Raw genomic sequence first — 24,658 nt, forward strand, 5'->3', positions numbered from 1 at the left:
TCTACTGAAAAGAACTTTTCTTTCTTCTCTGACTGAGGGCAGACTATTGATGTACAGGCTATTTGTACAGCGGGTGGTCCTAGATGATGGAGGATATAGGCTCCCCAGCATCACAGTGTCCCACGCAAGGAAAGCAGCTGCCATCCCTGGGCAGCATCACGTTCCATGATAGAAAAACAAGTAATTCAATGACTTAAGGATTGCAAGTAACTCAGTAGACTTCATACAGATTTACACACTACTCGACGGAAACTCATCCGTCTACAACTGACTTCCAATGTGCATCCATGTAGGAGGAAGTAACAGCTTCTTTCTCTGAGTGCTAATTAGGCCAGTCATTTTCCTCTTTGGAGTCATTTGTTAAGCCTGCCTGGCCTCTGCATTGTGAGCTCTTTGAGAGGCCGGTCCATACCTGATTCATCTGGAAAGTCTCATGGCCCTGAGGGCCCCCTGAAAAGTTGCTGCATGGATGATTTCACAATTACAGTTTAAACTAGATTGGGTCAATGAACACTGAAGATAATTTATCCTGAGGTGTGAAATATGAAGTCAGCTGAGGGGTAACTTGATAGCACGGCCATAATCTCACATTCAGACTGTGAGGTCTTAGGTGCTCACAAAGCATGTCAGTGGTCAACTGTATATGTCATGGTCACCACAAAACTATGAATTAGCATGTTATAGATCATGAAACTGAAGACAACTCATTACCAGTGGTACAACTCTATTCAAATAGAACCTTGGGGTCCAACTAATCCAAGTACAAGTATTCTTCCCTAGTTATAAAGATTAGTGAATGGGCATCATTTCCTTTATTGTCTATGTGTGTCTCCGCCAACTCTGCCAGGAGTTGTCCCATATCTCGTTGTCCCATATCCCTCACTCTCACTAGGATAGAGAAGTTTAAAAGAAAACTTCCTTAAGACATGGGTTCTAGTTGAATTCGGTATGCATATGGGCCCTCTTTCCTCCCTGTAATATTCATCCTCCTCAGGCATTTCCAAGACTTGTTGAAGTAGCAGTTAAAGCCATACATGGGAAAATATGTGGTAAGAATTAAATAAGTGCATGTGATCTTTTGGTATGTGACTCTTACATTAAAGGCAATGCCCAGGACACCGTTTAGTAATGAATCTAAGTTCAAGAAATTGTCCGGAAGAATAATTTTGCTGACCAAATGTGACTCAGAGCAGGGCCAGAAACCAGTGACCCCTCCTGGAGAAGCAAGTATCTCTGCAGAGCACTCCAGAAAAGAATTGGGTAAGAGCAAGTAATTTGGGCACTACAGTTCCTCTAAGTCCTCTAGAACAGCTGATAAGTATAGCCTCATTGTGTGGAGTGCACTACAGATTGGCCTGGATTTATGCTGGATGGAGCTGAGACTGAAGTTGGCACAGGAGCTCTGGCCAAACCTTTTAAATTCTCTGAGCCCCTGAATGCTAATGTGTAAAGTGAAACTAAGAATACATAGCTCATATCTTGTTTGAAGGCATTAAGTTAAATCCAAAACAATGGACACATGCAATTGTCCAATAAATGCATTTGTGACGATGAGGAAGGAAGGAGGAAATTTTGATGGGAGGACACTGTGCGTTTTTAGTTCACAGGGAGACTAACACTACAGATGCCACCAACCCTGCTCACCTGCTCTTCTCCAACTTAGAGCGGAGGACAAACGATACTGACACGAAGAGGTATGGCCTACGAGAAGGAAGGGGCCATGTGTACGAAGAGGTCAGCGAGCCCCAGGATGATGACTACCTCTGTAAGTGACCCTCTCACACAATAGCATGGCATGTCTTGGTATAGTGATTTCACGTAGTCTTTTGTTCCATAAATCATTCCCTTCCCCCAGTGGAGAATTCCCTTCCACCCAGAGTAGAGAATGGAGGTTCTGTGATGTGAGTTCCTGGGCTGTCTCTGAAGCTCTTCATGGGCAAGGACATGCCCTATACCTTTCCTGATCCCTGCTCCTCTCACCTGCAGATTGTGAGAAGTGTCAGCACTTCTTCATTGACAGCTGTCCTGTGCATGGGCCCCCTACATTTATAAAAGACACTGCAGTGGACAAGGGGCATCCCAATCGCTCAGCTCTCACTCTGCCCCCTGGCTTGAGAATTGGACCATCAGGCATCCCTCACGCTGGGCTTGGAGTGTGGAATGAGGCATCTGATCTGCCGGTGGGTCTCTGCTTTGGCCCTTTTGAGGGCCAGGTCACACAAGATGAAGAGGCATCCAGGAGTGGATACGCCTGGGTGGTGAGAAGTGTTTTCCTCTTACCCTGTTCTCTGGCTTCCCACATCCCTTCTGTGGCTTGGTGGGTCCTCGCCTCCCATGCTACACATGGCTGAGGATAATATGGCTAGCACTGTGTACTGGGTGGATTTTGCATGAGCATGGGGCTCCTGTTTAAGGGTCAGAGCAGAAGTAGGGTCAAAGATGTGCAGACACAAAGGAGAGGCTTCTCCCTTTTGGGGCTCCTGCCCTCCTTGGACAGACCGACTTGGATGTGTAGATGACAAGCAAGAAAAATATCTTGTGGTCACAGGAGGCAGGTGAATCCCCAGGCGGGCTGAAAGAGCCTTAGTGTCAGTAGAGTAAAACAACTCTTTGAACCATTACCTCCCCACCAAAGGATAAAAACAAAAAGATCTTTAACTTCTTTTTCTACCCTACAGATCACCAAAGGAAGTAATTGCTGTGAGTACGTGGATGGAGAGGACAAATCCTGTTCCAACTGGATGAGGTAAGGTCTTTAGGTATCCGGGTGCCAGTGAGGACTCTCATCCCCCACCCGCCCATGTTTCTTTCCCTGTCATCATGCCTCCCTCAGTTTTCTTCCCCAATCGTCTGTTCCTCTTTGTTCTCTACACAGTACTCTTTCAAATCAAGAGGTATTTAGAGACAAGGAGGTAAAAAAAAAAAAAAAAGCGCATGTCCTGAAACTATAAATCCCTATGCCAGACAAAGTTTGGACCCTAGGGAAAACCTGCAGGAACCACGAATCCCCAGGGACACTGGACTGCACTTCTATTGACACTGACTGTGTTCCAGGTTACACACATGAGTTCATTGTTTGAACATATTACACAACTTGTATTGTCATGGAGGACTCATTGCAGACAGGCAAGAAGCAATTGCTTTTAGAAACACTTAAGTGTAGTGTTCCAAATTTTTGAGGAGTGCCCAGTGCCAATGCATCCCAGCATTTGTTCTAACTAGAACTGTGTTCTGAGGCCTGCGGAGGAACGCTCATGGGCCTCTCTCCTCAGAGGCTCCCTTTTAACTGTGGGAAGAGAGTGTAGACCGTTATTATTCTGTGTTCTTTCACTAAGACACAGAGAGATCCAAGTTGCTATGGGAACCTGGTGGGGACAAGTGAAAAGTACCCCAGGTACGGTGTGGGGGAGATTGGAGAAAGGCCTGTCAAGAGAAGATGAACTTGTGCTGGGAATCGAATGTTGTGAGCTAATGTGGAAGCAGAGCCTAGATCAAGCTCCACGTTCTGTGGTGTGAAAGAAAATTTGATTAGCGTTTAGAGAAGGCAGAGCTCACTGGACTTCATGGCCAGTCAGGCTGGAGCTTAAGTCTGCAGTTGGACTTTGGAAAATGGTACCAGGGAGGAGGGGCACTGTAAGCAGGTCTTGGAGACAGGCATTCTAACTGACGTTCTGACAGAGGCTCAGGCACTGAACAGAAGGTTACCCGGGAGTGTTGTGTCTCAGTGGGAAGCCTGAGGACCTGAAGTGTCAATGAGGTTGAGACACACGTGGTTGTGACAGGTCACTGCTATGGTTTCTTTCCCTTCATCTGCCTCAATCCCAGGTATGTGAACTGTGCCCGGCATGATGAAGAGCAGAACCTGGTGGCCTTTCAATATCACAGGCAGATATTCTACCGAACCTGCCAGGTCATCAGGCCAGGCTGTGAGCTGCTGGTCTGGTATGGGGACGAGTATGCCCAGCAGCTGGGCATCAACGGAGTCGGTAAGTGGAAGAGAGAGCTTCCACCTGGGACAAGTGGGGCACCACTGTGTTTCTTCAAAGTGGAAAAAAAAAAATAGAGGTCTGTCCTTAGAAATTGTCATGGACCAATACTGAAGTAGAGTGAAATCCTCTGTAAAGTGAGTAAGTTTTCCAGTGAGACGCTTCATCAATCAAGGGTTCAGCCCATATACCTTTCATCCTTAGGGACAATATTTATATATGTAATTTTCTTCCAATTTTTAAAACGATGCACGCACAAATATGCCAATGCCTATAGCACTGAAGGGCTTATTTGCCCTGTGCAGAAGGTTAGAACCAGCTTTGACAACAAAGAAATTTTTCTGAACATATTTTGCTGTTTCTTTTTAATGTCCTTTGTCTATCTAAATGAAATGTGTATATCTGTATGCACTGAATCATCATTTTACTTAGTTGTGCGTTGAATTGCTAATAACAGCCAAACAGGTGCTGGAGGGCTCTTGAGCTGCTGTCAGATGAAGGACGGATAACTGGGTACACGTGCTTGCATGTGCCTAATATTACACAGAGATTAGTGCTTGGAGAAAACAAATGCAGGACAAGTGCCTAGATATCATTATGAGTGCGGGCGGCTGGGGGGCGGTGCGGTGTGGCAGATGGCCAGGAAAGGGCTCTCTCGGGAGATAACACTTACCATGATACCTGTGGGCGAAGGATTGCAACAGTGGGGCCGGTTAGTGCAGGAAAGATGTGAGGTGGGGCACCGAGCTGGCTGAGGCCACTCAGGTCTCAGTCTGGACACAGAGAGTAGGAACGGTAGTCAGATGGATGCCTAGCAGCTGGAAAATGCAGTGCCTATGCTATAACCTCAGCCACTAGGGATTTTTCTGAGTGAGATGAGACAATCGTGCAGTCTTCCAGTGCAGAGTGGGGTATCTCTGTTTTAAGATTCTGTGTCGCTAATTTTTGGAAAATAAATATCAGTGGTGGACCCCCTCAGAGATTACGTCATTCCAAAGGGGCAGAGTATGGCTGTTCAGTTGGAGCTGTATGGGAGTCAGCAGGGTCAGAAGCATGTTTGGAGGAATATTTAGAAATCAGTATAACTATTTTTTTGCACTGGCCTCACAGGGAATGAAATCAGGGGTGGACACTTGGTGAGAGGTTTGCGGGAGGACATAATTTTCTTTTATGATGTTGGAAAAGAGAAAATGGAGGCCCCTTCCTCTTGGGGCCTCCAGTTACTCTCTTTAACACTACCTAGAAAATACATATATATGGGAAAGGTCACTGCAGTTCCATCCATAGAGGTTGTCAAGCGGACTCTGATGGTGCTAGAAAGTCCCTGGTCTGGGAACTTTGTAGAAAAGACAATTAATGTGGGCTTTGTGCATACCTGAAGATGAGGCAGTGCATGGGAATGAAAAGGAAAATAGACTGTGAAGGAATCCTTTGTGGGACACAGAGGCTGCATTCATTGTCAGCACAATGAGATAGATTCGTAGGGCTGTCCTTCTGTCCAGGAGACAAGTGTGTGATGCTGGCAGGCTTGTCAGCATGTGCGCTGACCACAAATTTCTCTTTCAGTACAACCAAAACCAGAGATGCACCCCTGTTCATCCTGCCCTCGGACCTTCTCCAGTAAGAAATTGCTCTGCCAACATGTGAAACGCCGTCACCCCTCTCTGATTGGCCCGGGAACATCTGCAAGAGAACACCTCCAATCAGTGGAACCCAGCTCAGGGGATCACAGTCAGCAGAAGCAAGATGCTGATACGCAGAGCTGGAATGACAAGGATGAAGGTCAAGAGGTCAAAAAGGGGGCCCAATCTTTGCTTAAAAGGATCAGACAGGGGGGACGTTCAGGAGCCTTGTTGACAACACCCACTGGACCCAAGGGGAGCTCTAGTGAGGGTGGGAGAATCGTGGAGGAAGAGCCGAACATACTGCAGAAAGTGCATCAAGAGGATTCAGGAATATTATTTGTGGGAGGAGGAGTGCCTAGAAGTGTAACTAGCAAGTATGGAGGATGTGGGCAAGGCTTCAGTGATGGGTCACAGTGGAAGAGACACCAGAATACACACTCAGGGGACAGGGCCAATGCTTGCAGGGAGTGGGGACAGGGCTTTGCAGGAATGTCAGATGTCATGACCCTCCAGAGGACTCATTCAAGGGAAGAAACCTATGTTTGCAAAGACTGTGGGATGGGATACACAGAGAAATCAGTTCTGGTGCAACACAAGAGGACCCACTCAGGGTCAAAACCCTATGTTTGCATGCAGTGTAGGCACTGTTTCTCGTCGAAGTCAGGTCTCACCTTACACCAGAAGACGCACACTGTGGAGAAGCCCTACACTTGTAGGGACTGTGGGCGAGGCTTTGCACAGAAGTCATATCTCATGAGACACCAGAAGAGACACTCTACAAGAAGTAGCCCCAATTTTTCATAGAGGTCGATACGTGATTAGCATTGAGTAGTCCCTCACGTGCCATAATACAAATGTAGCCCACACACTTCATACCGCAGCTCTGAGCAGAGTTCAGCTGAAGTGACTTGGCCCCTTACTCTCCCCAAGAGTGTCATCAGTAGACAAGGCACTTGTTAAAGAAACCCTCTGCACCCATGAAAAGAGATGTGACAGACAAACAGTTCTGCAGTCACTGTGGGAATGTCAACACCAATGTACTCCTGGTTTTTCCATCCTGTGTTCTAATAAATTCTGTTGCAACACTAACTGGAAGCCCAGATACCTCATTCTCCCTATCACTGAAGATATAGAGTTCCAGGAGGACCACAGAGAACCCATATGGTCAGCCACTGCTACTGAACTCCTGCAAAGGCCTGAGTGTGGAGTCAATCTAGTTAGGTACTGCCCAGGGAAAGGGAATGGAGGCAGACTCACCGGGAAAGGGACTTCCCTAGGGTCCCGGGTATTGGGGCTTTTGCTCCTTATTGGGCACACCCCACGCTTCCCTTGGCTTCTCCTGCATCCTGTCCTGGTGTCTTCAGAACTCTGAGACTCAGGGGTGAAGGGCAGGGAGGGATGTGTGTGTGTGTGTGTGTGTGTGTGTGTGTGTGTGCGCGCGCATGTGCCTCGACGTCAGCCAGGCCGCCTCTGGGCACCTGATCTGCTTCATTCCTTGCTTGCCTTCAGTGTCTGCAAATCGTGATTCACAGCATCCACACTGTGCTTCAGTCCTTACCATGTCTGAGTGTCAGAAATGCCCCCTCCAACTGTGTGAGCCAAAGCAAGATTCTCAACCATTCTGTGCCAGTTCTCTATTTGGTGCCGTGGCAAGGGCAACAGCAGCCTTTTGCCTTGACACTTCAAATTGAGGCAGAAGCTGTCACAAGCCTCTGGTTATAATGCTTTCAGTGGTCAAGGCTTCCTGGCCTTCAATGCTGGAAAAGGGAAGATATGGATGGGGGAGAGGGCTGGGTCCAAATTCAGTCATTGAGCAGACATCACTGGTTTCTCCACATAGATTCGGCTGCCCTGAGCAGGGTGCATGAGTTTGCAGACTTCTCTCTCTGCAGGTCACCACACTGTGCCACTGAACCTGGGCAGCCCCCTATTGTTCACAAGATACAGGCACATTGTAGTAAGTAAAACCTGTGGAAAATCCCCTTGCCCAGCCCTGGCTGAGAAATGAGCCTGGGGACAGCCTCTGTCCGAACTGTCCCAAATTCCATGAGAGGGAAGGATGGCCTTTGTGTTCCTCCCCTGGGGCCAGGCTTGTGAAGGGTGTCTATATAAACAACATAGATTTCCATAAGCGGTACCCACTGTTGCTCTCTCTTTTCCCCCTTCTATTTCTAAAGAAAGCTGTGTGTCTTGAGTTTCTTTCCTTCCCTGGGCAGTCCCCATGAGAGAACCCCCAAATTTTCATAGTACTGTGCCTTCGGCATGGGCCATGGCAGAAGGGCAGAGTCCTGGTATAACGCTGGCAGAGGGGCCAGAACTGAAATACAATAGGCTGCGTAAACCACCCCTTCCATCACTACTGGCCCTGAAACTCTCCTAACCAGCCGAGTGATTCAAGATGTGTAGAAATGTGTTCCCTCTCCCTACTTCCACAAAACACATTCCTAGCTTGGCTGCCAGCCCCCAAGATGTTCCCCAAACCCTCCTCCTGTCACTCCTGCCCTTGTGCAGACCCACCTTCACAGCACGGCTGACCTGTGTTGTGAAAGTTGTGTTGGGATCCCTAACTGAATCATAATCAGGCTCTTGTGTTTCAGCCTTGCTTGCATAGTTGGCGTGGTTCAAATAACCTAGTGCATGGAGCTGGGTGTTTACGTTCCCCTATCACACACCTGTCAGCAGCTGGACCCATATTCCTCAGGTGGAAGAAGGATGCTCCATGGAATCAGTGAGCCTGATACATGCGGGATTCCAAGTCTTTTGTCTTGTGACAGGCAGCTGAGGACACTCGCCTATCCCTGTGACACCAGCTGGCTTGAGTCTTGGTTTGAGGCACCAGGAAGCACTGCCCCCACCCAGCTCTCTTCCCTGGCTTATGTGCTCAGCCCCAGCTTCTGACACAAGGACAGTACCAGGCAGGACGCCCCTGACGTTGTTAGGGAAAGAAGGACAGAAAGCCTGGGAGCATATGGAGAGGCAGAGATGTGAGACGTCCGATGGCCACATCCCCTTCTCTCATGCCCCTGGCAGTTTCATGTTCATGAGGGACTGTGTCCCCACAGCTACAGCCGTGTCAGAAGAAGCCCTGTTTCTAGGTGAGTAAACAAATAACGTTGATATTGTTACAATTCTTGGATTGATTTTGCTGCTCATGTCACTTCATATGTAGTGCTAACATCCATAGGAAAAGGGAACATGTTGCATTTCAGATTTCCCTGCTAATTTGCATTGCCATGCTGCTTGTTGACATCTATTCCTGTCCCCTCCACGTCTTCAGGTACCACCAGGATTCAAGTCACAGCAATGGACACAGCCAGCGATGAGAACACCTACAATGTGACCACGGCTCACATCACTGGTGCCTCGGCACAACAAGATGTTCATCAACACCTGGTCACCATCAGTGTACTCTCTGGTTGAAACCAACAAGAGAGGGGAGATGTCACTGTGTGGTGTACTCAGTGTACATTTGTCCCGGCTCGTGGGCCCAGACACCAGCCAATGGAAGCAGACTCCAGGAAATCAGGACACACACCAGCCAATGAGAGCAATCACTTGGCATCTTTCTTGTGAACCTGTTGGGGCTTATTCTCTTTGGGGTTATGGCCTTTTTCATAACATTGCTCTTGCCCCACAATGTCTAGTTAAACACGTATGGCCACACTTTCTGCAGGCACCAAGGAGATTAACACACAGCACGAGTCACTGCGCAAGGCTTATCAGCCCACCCAGACCTGCCAGGCCCTACAGCCTGATCATCACAACCACAAAAAAATACAGCTCACATGCACAGACGTCTACTGAGGAGTCTTCAGAAGAGGAACACACAAGTTGTCAAAGATCAGTGTAGCTCACTGTGGATGTTCATAAAGGACAGGGAGCCTTCCAGGCATACTGGTGGGAAGACTCCACTGACATATATGTAGGACCGGGCTGCCATGTAGCCAAGGGGTGCACAGGCAAATCACCTGACAGTCCTCATACCGGTATTTGACCTTGTGAGAAATGGAGACGTGCTGTAGAGCCACGTCAGGCCAGCAATGTATCAGGTATCCTACTCTTTCTCAGGAGTCACTGAAAGTAGCACCGCTGGTCCTTCCAGGACCAAGCATTTAGAATGATCTTGGGTCACCTTGAGGAGGAGAAGCTTCAGGTTAGCCAGAGCCCATTAGTCCTCTGGCTAACAATGTACTTGGCCCTTGGGAAATGCCCTTGTCTGCACACCCTAAGCTTTACTGCAACACAGGAGTTGAAAGGAAATCTGAGGGGGTCGTCAACTGATTTTCAAGGACAACTTGTGACCACAGTCCAGGACCCCTAATAAATTCCCAGCATCTTCTGGGTTTTCACAGACCTGGACTATTACAACACCTGCAGTGTTCTCACTTGCCTGGTCTATTCCAGCGTCTGGAAACCTCTCAAACTTCTGGAGTGCACCAGCATCTGTAAAGTGCTCAACAGCCGTAGTTTCTCTGTGTCTTCACTGTTTGCTTACACCAGTACATCACAGCATCTTCAATGATCTCAAACAAACACTTGGGTAGTCACCAGTATCTTCAGTGTTCGAACACCAGGCATACCCAAGTGTCTGCCATGTTCCCTAGCAACTGGTGAATAAGCATCTTTTTGTTCTCAATCATCTTTACTCTTCCAGCATCGGCAATATTCCGCTACACCTGCAATAGTCAAGCCTTTTCTGGTTTCTCAAACACTTGAGCCTTGTCAAGGCCTGTATGTTTCAAAAACACCACGGTTTTATCCAGCATCAGAAATGTTTGAGAAAACACTTGGATTCTTCCACACAGGTTTAGATTCTAAAACTCTAAAGTCTGCCAGCATTTGCACTGCTTTGAAACAGAGGCAGTGTCCCAGCATCTTCTTCTGCTCAGATATCAGGTCTCTCTCAGTGTAGCAATGTTCTCAAATACCTGGCTGTTCCAGCATCTGCCCTGTCCTCAGACACCTGGGCTATTCCCTCATCTTCAGTGGCCTCAATCACCTGGACAAATCCAGCCCGCTCGGCAGCCCAAACACCTAAGCCATCACCGAGACTGTGATCTTATTAAACACAGGTGGATCTCAGCATCTTCAGTGCTTGAAACACTGGACTATCCAGCACCTACCTCAAACTCTGTGATTATTCACATCTCCTGCAATGTTCTCAACTCCTAAAACAATCCAGCGTCGGCAATATTCTACAACTACGTGACTATGCCAGGACTTCCGCATCGAAAACACCAAGACTATCCCAATGTCTTCATGTTCAAAGTCTGGACAATCACTACGAACACAATTGCCCCCTCATCACATCGAATAGTACAGCATTTACAGTTTCTTCCAGCAACTGGATTATCCCTGTGCTCTTTCTCTCAAATCTCGGGTACCGTCCCCTTGTTGGCAGTGTTCTCAAACACCTGGATGATTCAGCATCTTCAGTGTTGGCAAACAGCTGGGCAATTGCTGCGACTGCAGTGTTTCAAACACCTGGACTATCCCAGCTTCGACAGAGCTTTAAAACACAGGGGCTACTTCAGCCTCTGCTATGTTCTCCAATACCTGTGCTAAATCAGCATCTGCAGTGTTCTCAGCTGTGGAGGATCCCAGCACCTTCAGTGTTTCCGAAACACGAGCGCATCTCAGCATGTGCAAGATCTGAAACATCCAATCATAGCAGTGTTGGCAGTGTCTCTGCTATCTCAGAGTGTGCAATGTTCTCAAACACCTTGGCACTCACACCCTATCCAATGTTGTCAAACACATAGACTACACTGGGTCCACAGTGTTCTCAAACTCTTGGAAAATTCCCAGTGCCTGCAAAGTCTCAAAATCATGGACTCTACAGGGTCTCAAAGTTGTCAAACACCGGGGCAATCCAGCATCTTAAAGGAACTCAAACACACAAAATATTCCTGGCATCTTCGGGGTTCTCAAACACCTGCTGTATTTCAGCCTCAGCAGTGTTCTCAATCACCTGGAGGACTTCTGCGACTTTTTCTTCTCAAACACCTGAATCCTCTCTGAGCCTGTAACATGTGCAAACACCTGCAATATTTCACCACCTTCAGTGTTCTCAGATGCTTAGACTCTCCCAGCATCCGCAGTGTTTCTCAAGACCTGGACTCTTCCCAACGTATGCCAAGTGCTGAAAATGAAGACTAACTCAGCGCCTGCAATGATCTCAAACACCAAGGATGTCGCTGCATCTGCAGTTTTCCCATGCACCTGGACCAGAGGTAGCATGACTGAAGTTCACAGATGCTTGGACATCTTCAACTTTCCAGGAACCAAAACACCTGGACTATTCCAGCTTCTGCAGTGTTTTCAAAACCCAGGAGTATCCTAGTTTCACTTTGCTCCCAACACCTGCCCTCTTCCTCCCTCTATGATACTCCAAAAACACTCACAATATTCCAGCACCTTCTGAGTTCTTGTAAACATGAACTGCACCGCTATCTGTATCCTCCAAATACACCTGCACTTTTCACAGCATCTTCTGCCTTCTCGGGCACCTCATTTCTTCCAGAGTTGGCAATAGTGCCTAGATACCTAGCATATCCCTGCATCAAGCGGATCTCAAACATGTGGATGATCCCAACCCTAGCAATATTTTTCAACATCTGGAATTCCTCAGCATCTTCAGTGTTCTCAATCACCTGGCCTATGCCAGATTTTTCAGTGTTCTGAAACACTCGGACTACCCCAGCATCTTCATTGTTCTCACACACCAGTACTTGTTCTCAGCACCTGCGGTTTTCTCCAAAACAGGGACCTCCTCAGCATCTCCAGTGTTCTTCTCATGCACCTGGACTACCACGGCATCTGCTGTGCTCTCACTCACCTGTACTCTTCCAGCATCTGTAAAGTTCTCAGACTTCTGCAGCATACCAGCACCTGTAATGCTGTCACATAGCTGGAGTAGCCTGGCTGTTCAGTTATATCAAACACCTGGAATATGCCAGTGTCTGCCCTGCTCGGCAAGCTCCAGCTGTTTGACAGAGTGTCTCCTTCTCAAACATCTACTATCCCAGCAACTGCAATATTCTCAAAAACAGGTAAGATGCCATCATCTTCTCTCTTCTCAAACACCTGAATGATTAGATTTTTTTTTTCTGATAATATTCAGGGTTTTTTTTTTTTAAAGAAAATAGTGACTTAGAGAAAAAGAGGGAGCGCATTTCCTGATCCAGAAGGACATCAATTTACAGTCTGAATTGGAGCTTTCTGTTCATTACACACGTGGGCACAACTGCACCATTTTTTCTTTATTGACAGTAAAGAACACCACCTCCGTTTGTCAACAACTCTCTCCCTCCAAAGTCTGTTTCCCCATTTATGTTGTGTCCCACACCCCTCCCCCTGGGAGGGCTCTGCTTCAACTAACCCCTCTTGTTGGGCAAGAATGGTGTTTCAGGAAGTGTCTGGATAGCACAATTTTGCCTAGTTTTCATACAAATGTGAATGTGCAGTGTGATTAATATTCTTAGGGCTCATGAAAGCTGTCCAGTTTCCTGAATTTGTGGAGAAAATGAACACCCCAAGGTCACGACTGCAGGATGTCAATGTCCTCTCAGCCTTCTGCTCCTGTGGAAGGAGTTTTGAAATCATGGAGATGGTGTTAGGTACAGGGATCCAGGATTTCTGGGGAGGAGAGCTGGCATGGGACACTGAGTGGTGGTTCTTAGGCAGGATCATGGACATTGACCACAGTACCCTATCCTAATTATTTTTGATTTTGTAGCTTTTTCCACACATCATGCCTTCCAATGAGTGCCCTCAAGAGGTCTCAGAATCTGGGGTTGATAATGGAAGGTCATGGTGCAGGAAATCAAGCCATTTCTGCAGGTCACCATGTTGGTGACCGGGTTGCCAAGCTCACTGGGATGGAAATCTACAGTGTTTACATATGCACTCTTCACAAGCCTGGCACCAGGAGAGGCACACAAAGGTCACTATTCCAGGTCATGGGGTTTGGGTGTCCCTCTTTTGTCAACCCACCAAAGCAAAAACAGGGGCCATCGTGCTTAGGTCTTCCTCATGCAGGAAAGGATATGACAGCATCCTTCACTCGCTGTTTTTGTCTTCTCTTTGTATTCAGGTCATTTCTGTTCCTAAGAACATCTTGAGTTCAGAGCTCTGTCAGAACCCTTGCTTACAGAGAGATAGATGTTTACCCTGTTCTAACTGTGAGTTCTCTGGCCTCCCGCACTGCTGCCCAGGGGGATTCTGTGCACCTGGCCTATGTGGACATCATTTGGGAATGGGTGACCAGGAATCACCAAGGTTGTTCATATCTCCTGTGCTCTTGTTATGTTTATTTTCCCATAGGACTTCAACTAACAAACAGGTGTTTAACCAGACAACAGTTAAGAGCTCTGAGGTGGTGTCAGTGGAATAGTAAACTCCATTGGGGCACTGATACAAGGCAGGTGCCCTACAGAAGCTGCTCTGTCAGAGGCTTCGTAAATGCTGTATGCAGTTGAGGTGCACAGAATTCAGCCAGGTGCTGTCCCTGAACTCAGTCCACAGCAAGGGCTTGGCAAGGGTCTTTTCCATAGGATATGCTCAATACCACCTTCCTGGGTGTTGGAGAGGACAGGAGGTGGCCCACTCTCCATGGTTTGGGGCAGTGGCCTACACAGAGTCATGGCCCCAACCCCAGGCCTCCTATGCAGCACTAGGGTTAGGGTTCGGGTTCGGGTTAGGGTTAGCGAATTCTGCGTGCAAAAGGCCAGACAGCAGGAGGGACATGGATGCGTCTCTGGTTCTGGCCGTGCTGAAAGAGGAACCTATGGTCAGAGAGGATGCCGAAAAGGCTGCCAGAGCCATATGCTTTGTCTCTGGATAGGAATGGCCCTATGTATCCTTCTCATTGTGGTGACAATGCAAGCTCCGGGTCCCACAAGGGATTCCTTCACAGTCTATTTCCCTTTTCATTTCCATGCACTGCATCATCTTTAGATATGGGGAAAGCTCAACATAATTTCCTTCTCTACCAAGTTCCCAGACTAGCAACATCCAAGGAGCATCAATGGCCATTTGACAATCTCTATGGATGGAATTGCACTGATGTTTCCCAAATATATGTATCTCTAAGTCATGTTAAAGAGAGAAACCACCAGCCTCAAGGCCGAGGTTTCTGTTTTCCAAAATCATACAATACAAACACGTCCCCACTTGAGCCTCTCACCATGTATCCCTACTTGATTTCATTCCGTGTTAGCCCTTTTCACATACAATAGAAAGCCCTCTACTGAGTGAATATTTTTTCAATCATAGTTCTTGCACAGCTGACTGCCATACATCTCCAACCAAACTGCCATTCTCTATGCCTTGGATATGAAGTAATCTCTGAGGAGATTCCCCACTGATATTTATTTTCCAAAAATTTGCACCACAGAATCGTAAAGCACAGAAGCAACACTCTGTGGTTGAAGAATGCACAAATGTCTCATTTCTCCCAGAAAAGTCCCTAGTGTCTCAGGATATATCATAGGCACTGCGTTTCCATCCTCATGGCATCTATCCTACCTCCATTCTTACTCTCTATACCAAGACTGAGACCTGAGTGGCCTCAGCCAGCTTGATCCCCATGACGTGTTTCCTTTCTGGTGCTAGCTGGTCACTCTGCCATGATCCTTTGTCCATTCACAGGTATGATAGTAAATGTGAACTCCTGAGAGTGCCCTTTCCTGACCAACTGTCACACCGCACCCTCCCCTCACATGGATCTTTAGGCGCTTGTTCTGGATTTGTTTTCTCCAAAGTACTAATCAATACATAATATGACACGTATACAATCACGTGCATGTCCTCCATAAGGATATGGGTCGTGTAATCTGCTCAAGCAATGAACCCATTTACATAAGCTCAAATAGAGTCAGTGCTTCATTAATGTTCATTAGGTCCATTAAAGTGTAATTCCATCACCCTGGTGAATCTAGGGTTCACCCGGGTTTCTAGAGCCAAAATTTTGCCTAGCATGGAGGTTTGTGTTTTGAGAGCCAACGCTGTCTTTTTATCTCCAGTTCTTCACAGGTCTCTTGATAGGAAAAAAGCATTGTGCAGAGAACCAAATGGAGCAGGTGATTGAGGGCAGCCACTGAGGGGGTATGATGACAGGGAAAGACACATGGGACTGTGGCGGATGATGGTCTCTGAGGTAAGGAACATAAAGACCTTACCTCATCCAGTTGGAAGAGGTTTTGTCCTTTAATCAACACACTCATAGCAGTTTCTCCATTTGGTGGTCTGTATTGCAGCAAAGCTGTCAAAGGTCTTTCTATTATAATTCTTTGTTGTGGAGGCAGTAGTAAGAAAAACTATTTACCTCGTGAAATCAAAGCTCATTCAGCCCTCCTGAGGATTGTACTGCCACTATCATGGTGACCACATGATATTTTCTTTGCTCGTCATCTACACACCAAAATCTGGCAGTCCAAAGAAAGCAGGAGCCCCAAAGGGAAGAGCCACTCCTTTGTGTCTGCACATCTTTGGCCCCACTTACCCTCTGAACCTTACACTCCTGTGTAAGCCCCATGTTCATGCAAAATCCACTTAGTACACAGTGCTAACCATATTGTGGCAATCTATGTCTAGCATGTGGGAGGTGAGGTCCCTCCAATCTGCAGAAGGGTTGTGGGAAACCAGAGAACAGGGTAAGAGGAAAACACTTCTCATTACCCTTGGGGGGCCTCTTCCTCTTGTGTGATCTGGCCAAGCAGAGACCCACCAGCAGATCCTATGCCTCCTTCCACACTCCAAGCCCAGCCCCAGGGACGCTCGATGGTCTGATCCTCAACCCAGGGGGCAGGCTTAGAGCTGCACGGTTGGGATGCCCCATGTCCACAGCACTGTCTTTAATAAATGTAAGGGCACATTCACAGGACTGTTGTCAATGCACAAGTCCTGATACTTCTCACAATCTGGATGTGAGAGGAGCAGGGATTAGGACAGCTGTAGGGCATCTTCCTGCATGTGATGAGCTTCAGAGAGAGGTCAGGCATTCGTGTCACTGAGCCTTCATCCAGGATTCTGGGACATATATCATAGGCAGGGAGGGAGTGATTTAGGCACCTAATGCCTACACAGAATTACTGTATCAAGACATACCATGCCACTTTGCAAGGGTCACTCACAGAGGTATTCAAAATTCTGGACCTGGCTGACCTCCTGATACACATGCCCCTTTCCTTCTCATGGCTACACATTTACAGTGACCTCCTTTCTCCTCAGTTCTAAGTTGGAGAAGAGCAAGATTGGTGCGGTCTGGAGTGCTAGATTCTCTTGTCTGGGAACACACAAAGTCCTCCCATCAAATTTTCCTCTGTCCTTCTACATTTTCTGGTAATGTGCTATCTTAAGTATTGGTCCAGAGAGCCAAAGACTCCACACTAGCTACAGATGGCTCGTTCCATTTTAATATGTGGATCTCCCCATTATCTGTTTTAGCTTTCCAACGCCTGCTCATTCACAAAATACTCCTTGAGGGCACATTCTGTAGTTTAGGCATAAGCACATGCCTGCGCATACAACACCAAGATAGTATGGGTGTTATCGTCACAGGCAATTTTATTGGACAACGACATGTGCCAATTGTTTTATATTTAATTTCATGCTTTTGCACCATATGTTAACTGTATATTCTTATCCTCACTGTTCGCATTTGAATTTAGGGGCTCAGAGAATTTATAAGGCCCAGTGCAAACTTCAGCCTCCATTTCACTGAGCATAGTCCGTGATCTATCTGAAGTGCACTCCACACACCTATGCCATACTGATCAGCCATTCTAGAGGACTTGATGGAACTACAGGGTCCAAATTATTTGTTCTTACCCAATTCTTGTCTAGAGGCAAGGGGTACTTGCTTCTCCAGGAGGGGACACTGTTATCTGGGCACCTTCTGAGCCTTTTTTCTTTTTTTCTTTTTTTTTTTTTTGGTGTACAGCTCTGCTGTTCCCGGCAATTCCTTCACCCTAGATGTGTTAACTAAGGTGGCCTGGGCATTGCCTTGAAAGTAAGAGTCACATAGCAAAAGGTCACATGCCCTTATTTAACTGTTAGCTCTTACTGTATATTTTAAGATGCATGGCTTTAATTACTACTTCAACAATTCTCAGAAACACCTGAGGAATATGAATATTACAGGGAGATGTGCGGGTATATATGGATACTGAATTCACCACTCAAACCAATCCCTTCAGGCTTCATTGTTTCAAATTTCTCTATAACAGTGAGTGTGATGGATATGGGACAAGAAATAAAGACAGAGGTGGCTTAAATGTATCTAGACAAAAAAAGAAAGGGACATGGAATTTGCATGTTGTCATATATTGCAAAGAATATTGTATTTGAATTTGTTGGATCCCATCAATTCTGTTTGAGTACAGTTGTAGTATCGGCAATTGCTCTTCAGTTCCATGAGCTATAACATGCTTATTCTTAATGTTCCAGTGACCATGACATCTGTGGGTGTTCACAAATGCGTTTTGCAAAGGAACACAATCTGAATGTGAGATTACAGTCATGCTATCAATTTACCCATCATCTGCCCTCACTTTTAACACCCCACGATAAATGACCCCATCTAGTTTACATTGTAATAGTGAAATCACTCATTCTTCAAATTCTCAACAGGCTCTCTGAGTCTTCGGAGAAAAATCAGGTATAGACCGGCCTCTCAAAGGGTTTACAACGCCGAGGGCGGGCAGGCTGAAGAAACAAGTCCAAACATGATGAGGGCGACCTAATTGACACTCAGAGAAAAGGCTGTTACTTCTTCCTACATGGATGGCCATTTGAAGTCAGTCCAGGACCATACTGTTGAATAGTGTGTAACCTATAAGAAGCCCTTAGGCCAAGCATAACTTATGTTTTTTGATCATCAAACCTGAAGATCCACAGGGATTGGAGATGCTTTATTTGAGTGATATGCTCTGATACTGGGTAGCCTATATCCTCCTTCATCAGGGATCATTCACTCTACAATCAGTAAGCTGCCCTCACTCCGAGGGTCATAGTTCTTCTGTCAAATCAACGTGGCAGAACTGTGCACGAAATCATCCATCAGATGAATGATATAGTGGTATATAGACAAGACCAGGTAAGCTTTATAAAACTATGAGAGTCTTAACATCTTTCTAAGTACTTCAGAAGGGCTAAGTAGTACATTACACTACTATGATACAGTGACCTCAAACGGGTAAGGAACCATTTCTATATCTCTGAAACTCTCTGCGTTTTCCTCCTGTTACCTGCATTTGTGTCTATGAGGAAGGTTTTCCTGTCAACTGACTTGGGGAAATACTCACCATCTGCACCCTTAATGCCACCCCAGAATGTTTGACGACAAGGTAATGAAGTGTTTTGATAGGTATGTTTCTGCAAAATCTGGAGACGCTCATTAGGTGTAGGCAATTTTAAATCAGAGAGTAGCCCAAGGGCAGCCCAAGGATGAATGGAAAATGTGTTCTGAGCTATCACTAAGGCCTGTGCCTCTCCTGGGGGAACCACCTGGTATTATTATTCACATGCTTAAGTTGGACAAAGCATCATCTCTGACTTCTGCTATATTCATACACTTCCTACAAAAGTAAATTTGTCTTTGAGGACAAACGTAGAATAAATGTCATGTATCCTTGCACATACTCCATGAATTTACCCAGACCCTTTCTCCTTTCTCTCTTTACCTTCCAAATGTCCTCGTTCAGGCCAACAGCCCCTTGTTCACTTTGTCTCCTTTGGGTTTGTTTGTTTTGTTTTTTTATCTTTGCACCCCCTTGCATAATCGTTAGATTATGGGCAGCATCAGAGATTCCTAGAAACGAATTTTCATGTCTGTTGACCAGGCTAACAGAGTTTCCGTGAATTGGAATATAACACCTTGACTTCAGCTGTGTTTTAACTGCAGGCCCATGAAAACAGACCAACACTGCTTACTACATGTTAGGAAACCTAGAGAGCATGATGACATGTTTGAAACCAGGAACTGATTCAATGATCAACTGCTCCCTGCCCCGGCCCACAGCCTCCACTCCCTCAATCACCGTGATTTTTTCCCACATGTCTTCTTGCTCACATTGGGCAGCCAGGTGTTACAGCACTGCTCAATCAACAGACCTACCTCTTCTTCTCGTGGTGACAGCTATTCCAAACTGCTTTTATCATTCATTTTTAAATTGTATTCATTTACTGCTTATGTATGGATGTATAGATATGCACAATTATTTTATACATTCAAAAAGTTGATATGAATAGCCACTTACATCACATTACACCGCTTGTGTTTTGCATGGTTGCTGAACAGCAAATACTTCCCTTGTCTACTCCTGACATGCAGCCTGACCTAAACCAGGTCTGTATCAGGAGGTCAGTGCTGACTCCCCTGGACCGTCACCTTGCTGCCTCAGGCTCCATTCTTTACTAGGAGCCTCACTGTCCTCCACCACGGGCTTCGTGGTAGGCCTGCATTGACACCCAAAAGCTGGTGGAGGGGCTCTGAGGCACGGAGACAAAACAAGAGCTTTTTCCTGAAGGTGAAGGAGCTGAGGGAGGTTACCTCACCACAAATCCACTGTGACTCACTTTAATGGGTCAGGGAAGTCTCCATCATCACAGTGAGCACTGCCTTGTCAGCACTAGCCCTGCTCTGACACAGAGGAGCAAAATTCCCTCACACTGGTGTCAACACAGAAGAGAACTGTCAATGGATGGATGGATGGATGGATGGATAGATAGATAGATAGATAGATAGATAGATAGATAGATAGATAGATAGATAGATAGACGGACAGATAGACAGACAGACAGACAGATAGATAGACAGACAGATGCATAGATAGATAGATAGATAGATAAGCCTAGTAGCAGGTCTTATTTACCAGGCTTCTCTGCTCCAGTACCTCACATTATGAAGGCTATAGAGCCCAAAGTAATTCCTTTTCATGCTCTCATAGCAGCTTTTCTCCCACTCTCCCATCGCTGTCCACATTCCAATGGTGCAATAGATGGAAATGACCTTGAAAGCATCTTTAGCTTGGAGAACGTCCAAGGTTTTGTTTGTAACTCAGCAATGCAAGTGAGAACCTGGAGAGGAACTTCCCTTCCTCCTCAGTTCAAGGGGCAGACTGGGGCCTCTGGTGGTCTCTGCTCCACCGAGACAAAGCTCTCTGCCTCTCCAGTGGTGTCGTGGTTCCCCCATACACTGAAAGTGTTCCCATTTCCCTGACATTGTTATGTAAGGGTGGTTCCTGTCATTCCCTTGAGCATTCTGCCCCATGCTGAGATTGGAGTTTGTGTAGCTTTAAGGAAGCTCTGTCACCAGCTCTGTCCCTCCAGGTAATGCCCTCAGTCTCTCAGAGCACTCTGGGCCTACCCTCAGGATTGAAACACCGTGTTCTGTGACCCTACATGCTGTTTTCTTCCACACCCAGTGCATGCTGCACATGCACATAGTGGGCCAATCCACGGGACACCCATCAGTGAAACGTGGGGCAGCTCCATCAGCAGCTCGGTCTCCATAGCAGCACTATCCCTTCTCCTTGAGATCACCCTGTGCCTTCTCCCAGCTGGCTTGATATGTGTCTAGCCCTGCCCTGTCCTGTTATACTTCTTGGCACCCATGGCCAAGCCCATGCATTCTGCATGAGGTCAGAGAGAGATACCACAGCTGCCAGTTGTTGGCACATTTCTGAAGCAGCTAGCACTCTTACCAGTCCTGTCCCTTTGGGTACTGTCCTTTTTTACCTGAGGGCACTCTGGGAACTCTCCTGTTTCCCCTCAGAATGCCCTGCCATGGAGAATTCTTTTCCCCCTCACACCCAGTGCACTCCAAACAGGACAGAGAAGCTATCCAGCAGGCTGGGTCCTGCAGAGATCTCAGGTAGCTCTGCCACCACCCCTGTCCTTCCTCATAGACTCCCTGGTCCATGAGGGTACTTGGGGCCTTCTCCCGACTGCTCCCATATGGCTCTGTATGCCTCTATCTTGTTCTCCCTGCCCACCCACTGCATACTAACATGGGCAGCAGTGCCATAGGGCAGTCTGGGTGACTGTGGAGTTCTGGGCCAGCTGTCACCAGCCCCATTCCTCTCAGTAGAGTCCCTGTCCCTGAGAACACCACGGGCCTTTGCACTAATGCCCTCACGCATCCCTTTGATGCTGGGTCCTCATTGTACCAGGTTGTGCCTGCACATACCCAAGGTGGGCCCACCCAGGGTCTAGGCTACAGGAGAGCTCTGAGGCAGCTCTGCCGCCAGTGCTGTCTCCAAGCATTTCCCAGATGTCACAACTCACCTTTGGCTTTGGGGCCGTTGCCCCCGCTTCTCCCTCAGGGCACTATTGTGGCACGAGGTCAGCTTCCGTGGTCTCCTGACATTGAGGTTGAGTCAACTGTGGAAGGAGAACGCATTGAGAGAACTGATTGCCTTTGTCCCCCTTTAGCAGGACATCTAGAAAGGGAAGATGTGTGGACACAGAGGGACAAGAACATAGATGGGGCTTAGTCCACAGAGCAAGAGGACAGCCTGTGGGAGGGCTCACTGTTCCCATCACTACCCTCCCACCAAAGCCCCACCTCAGGGAAAGCACAGCCTCTAGAGCAGAGGCAGCAGGTGTAGTTGGGTGGGGCTGTGGGGGCAACAGCAAGCGTCCCCATCTCAGGGAAGTGGTTCTGGACTTCCACCCTGATGCGATATCCATTCTGGACACATGCCTTGTCTATCCTTTCTCCGGTCACGTGCAGTGGAGCCTGCTCTTTCTCTCCTGTAGTAGATGAGCCCCTGAAAATTGATGGTGATATCTATTTGCTTCTATTCTAACTCCACATAAATGGGTTCTATCTGGGTTGTGCCGTTCTTTTTCAGCCACTTGAAACTATATTGTACCTACTTTGCCTCAGGTTGAATGGGAAATGGCTGTCACTGCTGACTGCTGTGTCCTGAAGACAGGGATCTGGAACCTAGATTTGATCACGAGCAATTGCCAAGCAGGAGAATCCTACAACTCCACTAAGTTCCTTACAATGTAGCTTTGGACTACTTTTGCAGGCTCACCTGAGAAAAGTGGATCCAGCAATAGCACAGACCATTAGCCCCATCTCTGGCTTGTAACCCAACTTGTACAAGCTGAAGACGGAATGTCTTGTGAAACAAAGACCTTGAGGCACACTGGGTTTCATGATCAACTCAGCTGTTAGACTGACTGTCAGCCCCACCCTCCTCCTTTCCCTGGGCTTCTTGGACTCTCTGACACAGCCCTGCAGGATGCCTACAGGCAGCTGCAGCTCAGTGTCATAGTCAGGGGGTCCTAGCTGAGCATCCCAGAGGGTAAAACTGCCTTACCCAGGATAATACCAGGAAAGTGCCAGGGAGGATTTTGATTTGCTGGGCTTGTGCCACGAATAAGCTCTAAGTCAATCACTGGAGGAGATGGCAAGGGATACTGTGATTGTGCAGGCAAAAGCACGAGTTCTCCCCCATCCCTTGGTTAGTTACCATAACCACCCTCAATTTGATGCCAGAAAATGGGGGCAGGTTTGGTGTGCAGAGTAACGATGCTGGTAGTATGCAGTCCATTGCCCTCACAGGTTCCTAGACATGTTTTGGGAGATTGCCTGTGGACAGCCCTCAGCAATGTGGGAGGTGGTGTCAGTGCCAGGGCAGACAGTAATCCTGAATATGACTCACCTGCATCGTGGTGGGTGTGGCCTTAGACATAGTGCAAGGAATGTCTCTGGTCACCAGGACTATTTCTCTTCCTCCAAGCAGACTTGCATGTCACCGTACCTGATGTAGCTTGCTGACTTTTTCCTATGAAGAATTTTCTGAAACAGCCCATTCCCCTATGCCCACTGTTTCTCACTGTGAGAGGTCTTTCCAAAGTTATCTGCTCAAATTTTCTCATTCCACAATCAGAAGAATCAAGTAGGTCTTGAGAGTGCCTTTGAGAAATTAAGGAGGAATACCCACTTTTTAATTGGGTTGTTTTTCTTCCTGGAGTGCAGTCGTGTGAGTTCTTTATATATTTTGGAGATCAGGCCCTTGTCTGAGGTAGCACTGGCAAATATGTTTGCCCATACTGTTGGTTCTCTTTGTATTTTAATGCTGTTTTCTTGAGCCATGCGCAAGCTTTTTATTTTGAGGAGGTCCCATTTGCTTATTCTTTCCTTTATGTCCCTTGCTTTAGGGGACGCGTCTGTGAGGATGTTGCTGCGTGGAATGTCTGAGATTTTCCTGCCCATGTTTTCCTCTAGGGCTTTTATGGTGTCACGACTTATATTTAAGTCTTTTATCCATCTTGAATTTATTTTTGTGTATGGCGTAAGTTGGTGATCGAGTTTCATCTTTTTGCACGTAGCTGACCAGGTCTCCCAACATCATTTTTTGAAGAGGCTGTTTTTGCTCCATTTTATGTTCCCCAATGTTCATAGCAGCACAGTTCACAGTAGCCAAGTACTGGAAGCAACCTAAGTGCCCATCAACAAATGAGAGGATCCAAAAACTATGGTATATTTACACAATGGAATTCTATGAAGCAGAGAGAAAGAAGGAGCTTATACCTTTTGCAACAGCATGGATGGAACTGGAGAGCATTATGCTAAGTGAAATAAGCCAGACGGTGAGGGGCACATACCATGTGACCTCACCTTTAACTGGAACATAATGAAGAGAAGAAAAAGGCAAACAAAATATAACCAGAGACATTGAAGTTAAGAACAATCTAACAATGGTCAGGGGGGAGTGGGGAGGGGACAGTGAGGAGAGGGGATCACAGGAACTACTATAAAGGACACATGGACAAAGTCAAGGGTGAGGGTGGAGGTGGGGGAGGGAGGTGGGTTCAGCTGGGGTGGGGTGGAGGGATGGGGAGAAGATGCAGACAACTGTAATTGAATAACAATAAAAATTTTTTAAAACCACACACACACACACACAGAGACACACACACACACACACAGGATGAATACCCAGAGAAACGCTCTCCCCATTATAGTGGTTTTCTGGATACTATGGTCAGATATTGTCCTTGAGAGTCACAGTTTGTGACCCCTCA

The 24,658-nt window shown here is 47.0% G+C and overlaps 1 protein-coding gene across 1 annotated transcript; it reads left to right on the forward strand.

The window, feature by feature from the left end:
• Positions 1 to 1,106: 1,106 nt before the first annotated feature.
• LOC139440617 (histone-lysine N-methyltransferase PRDM9-like) lies at positions 1,107 to 9,031 on the forward strand. Its single transcript, XM_071220444.1, has 9 exons — positions 1,107 to 1,260; positions 1,664 to 1,765; positions 1,987 to 2,258; positions 2,679 to 2,746; positions 3,826 to 4,019; positions 5,553 to 6,016; positions 6,185 to 6,395; positions 8,674 to 8,706; positions 8,889 to 9,031. Exons 1-9 carry the CDS (start codon positions 1,107 to 1,109, stop codon positions 9,029 to 9,031), a joined length of 1,641 nt encoding a protein of 546 aa, XP_071076545.1.
• Positions 9,032 to 24,658: the final 15,627 nt, after the last annotated feature.

The sequence above is a fragment of the Desmodus rotundus genome, chromosome Y (genome assembly GCF_022682495.2).
Source record: "Desmodus rotundus isolate HL8 chromosome Y, HLdesRot8A.1, whole genome shotgun sequence".
Lineage (NCBI taxonomy): Eukaryota > Metazoa > Chordata > Mammalia > Chiroptera > Phyllostomidae > Desmodus > Desmodus rotundus.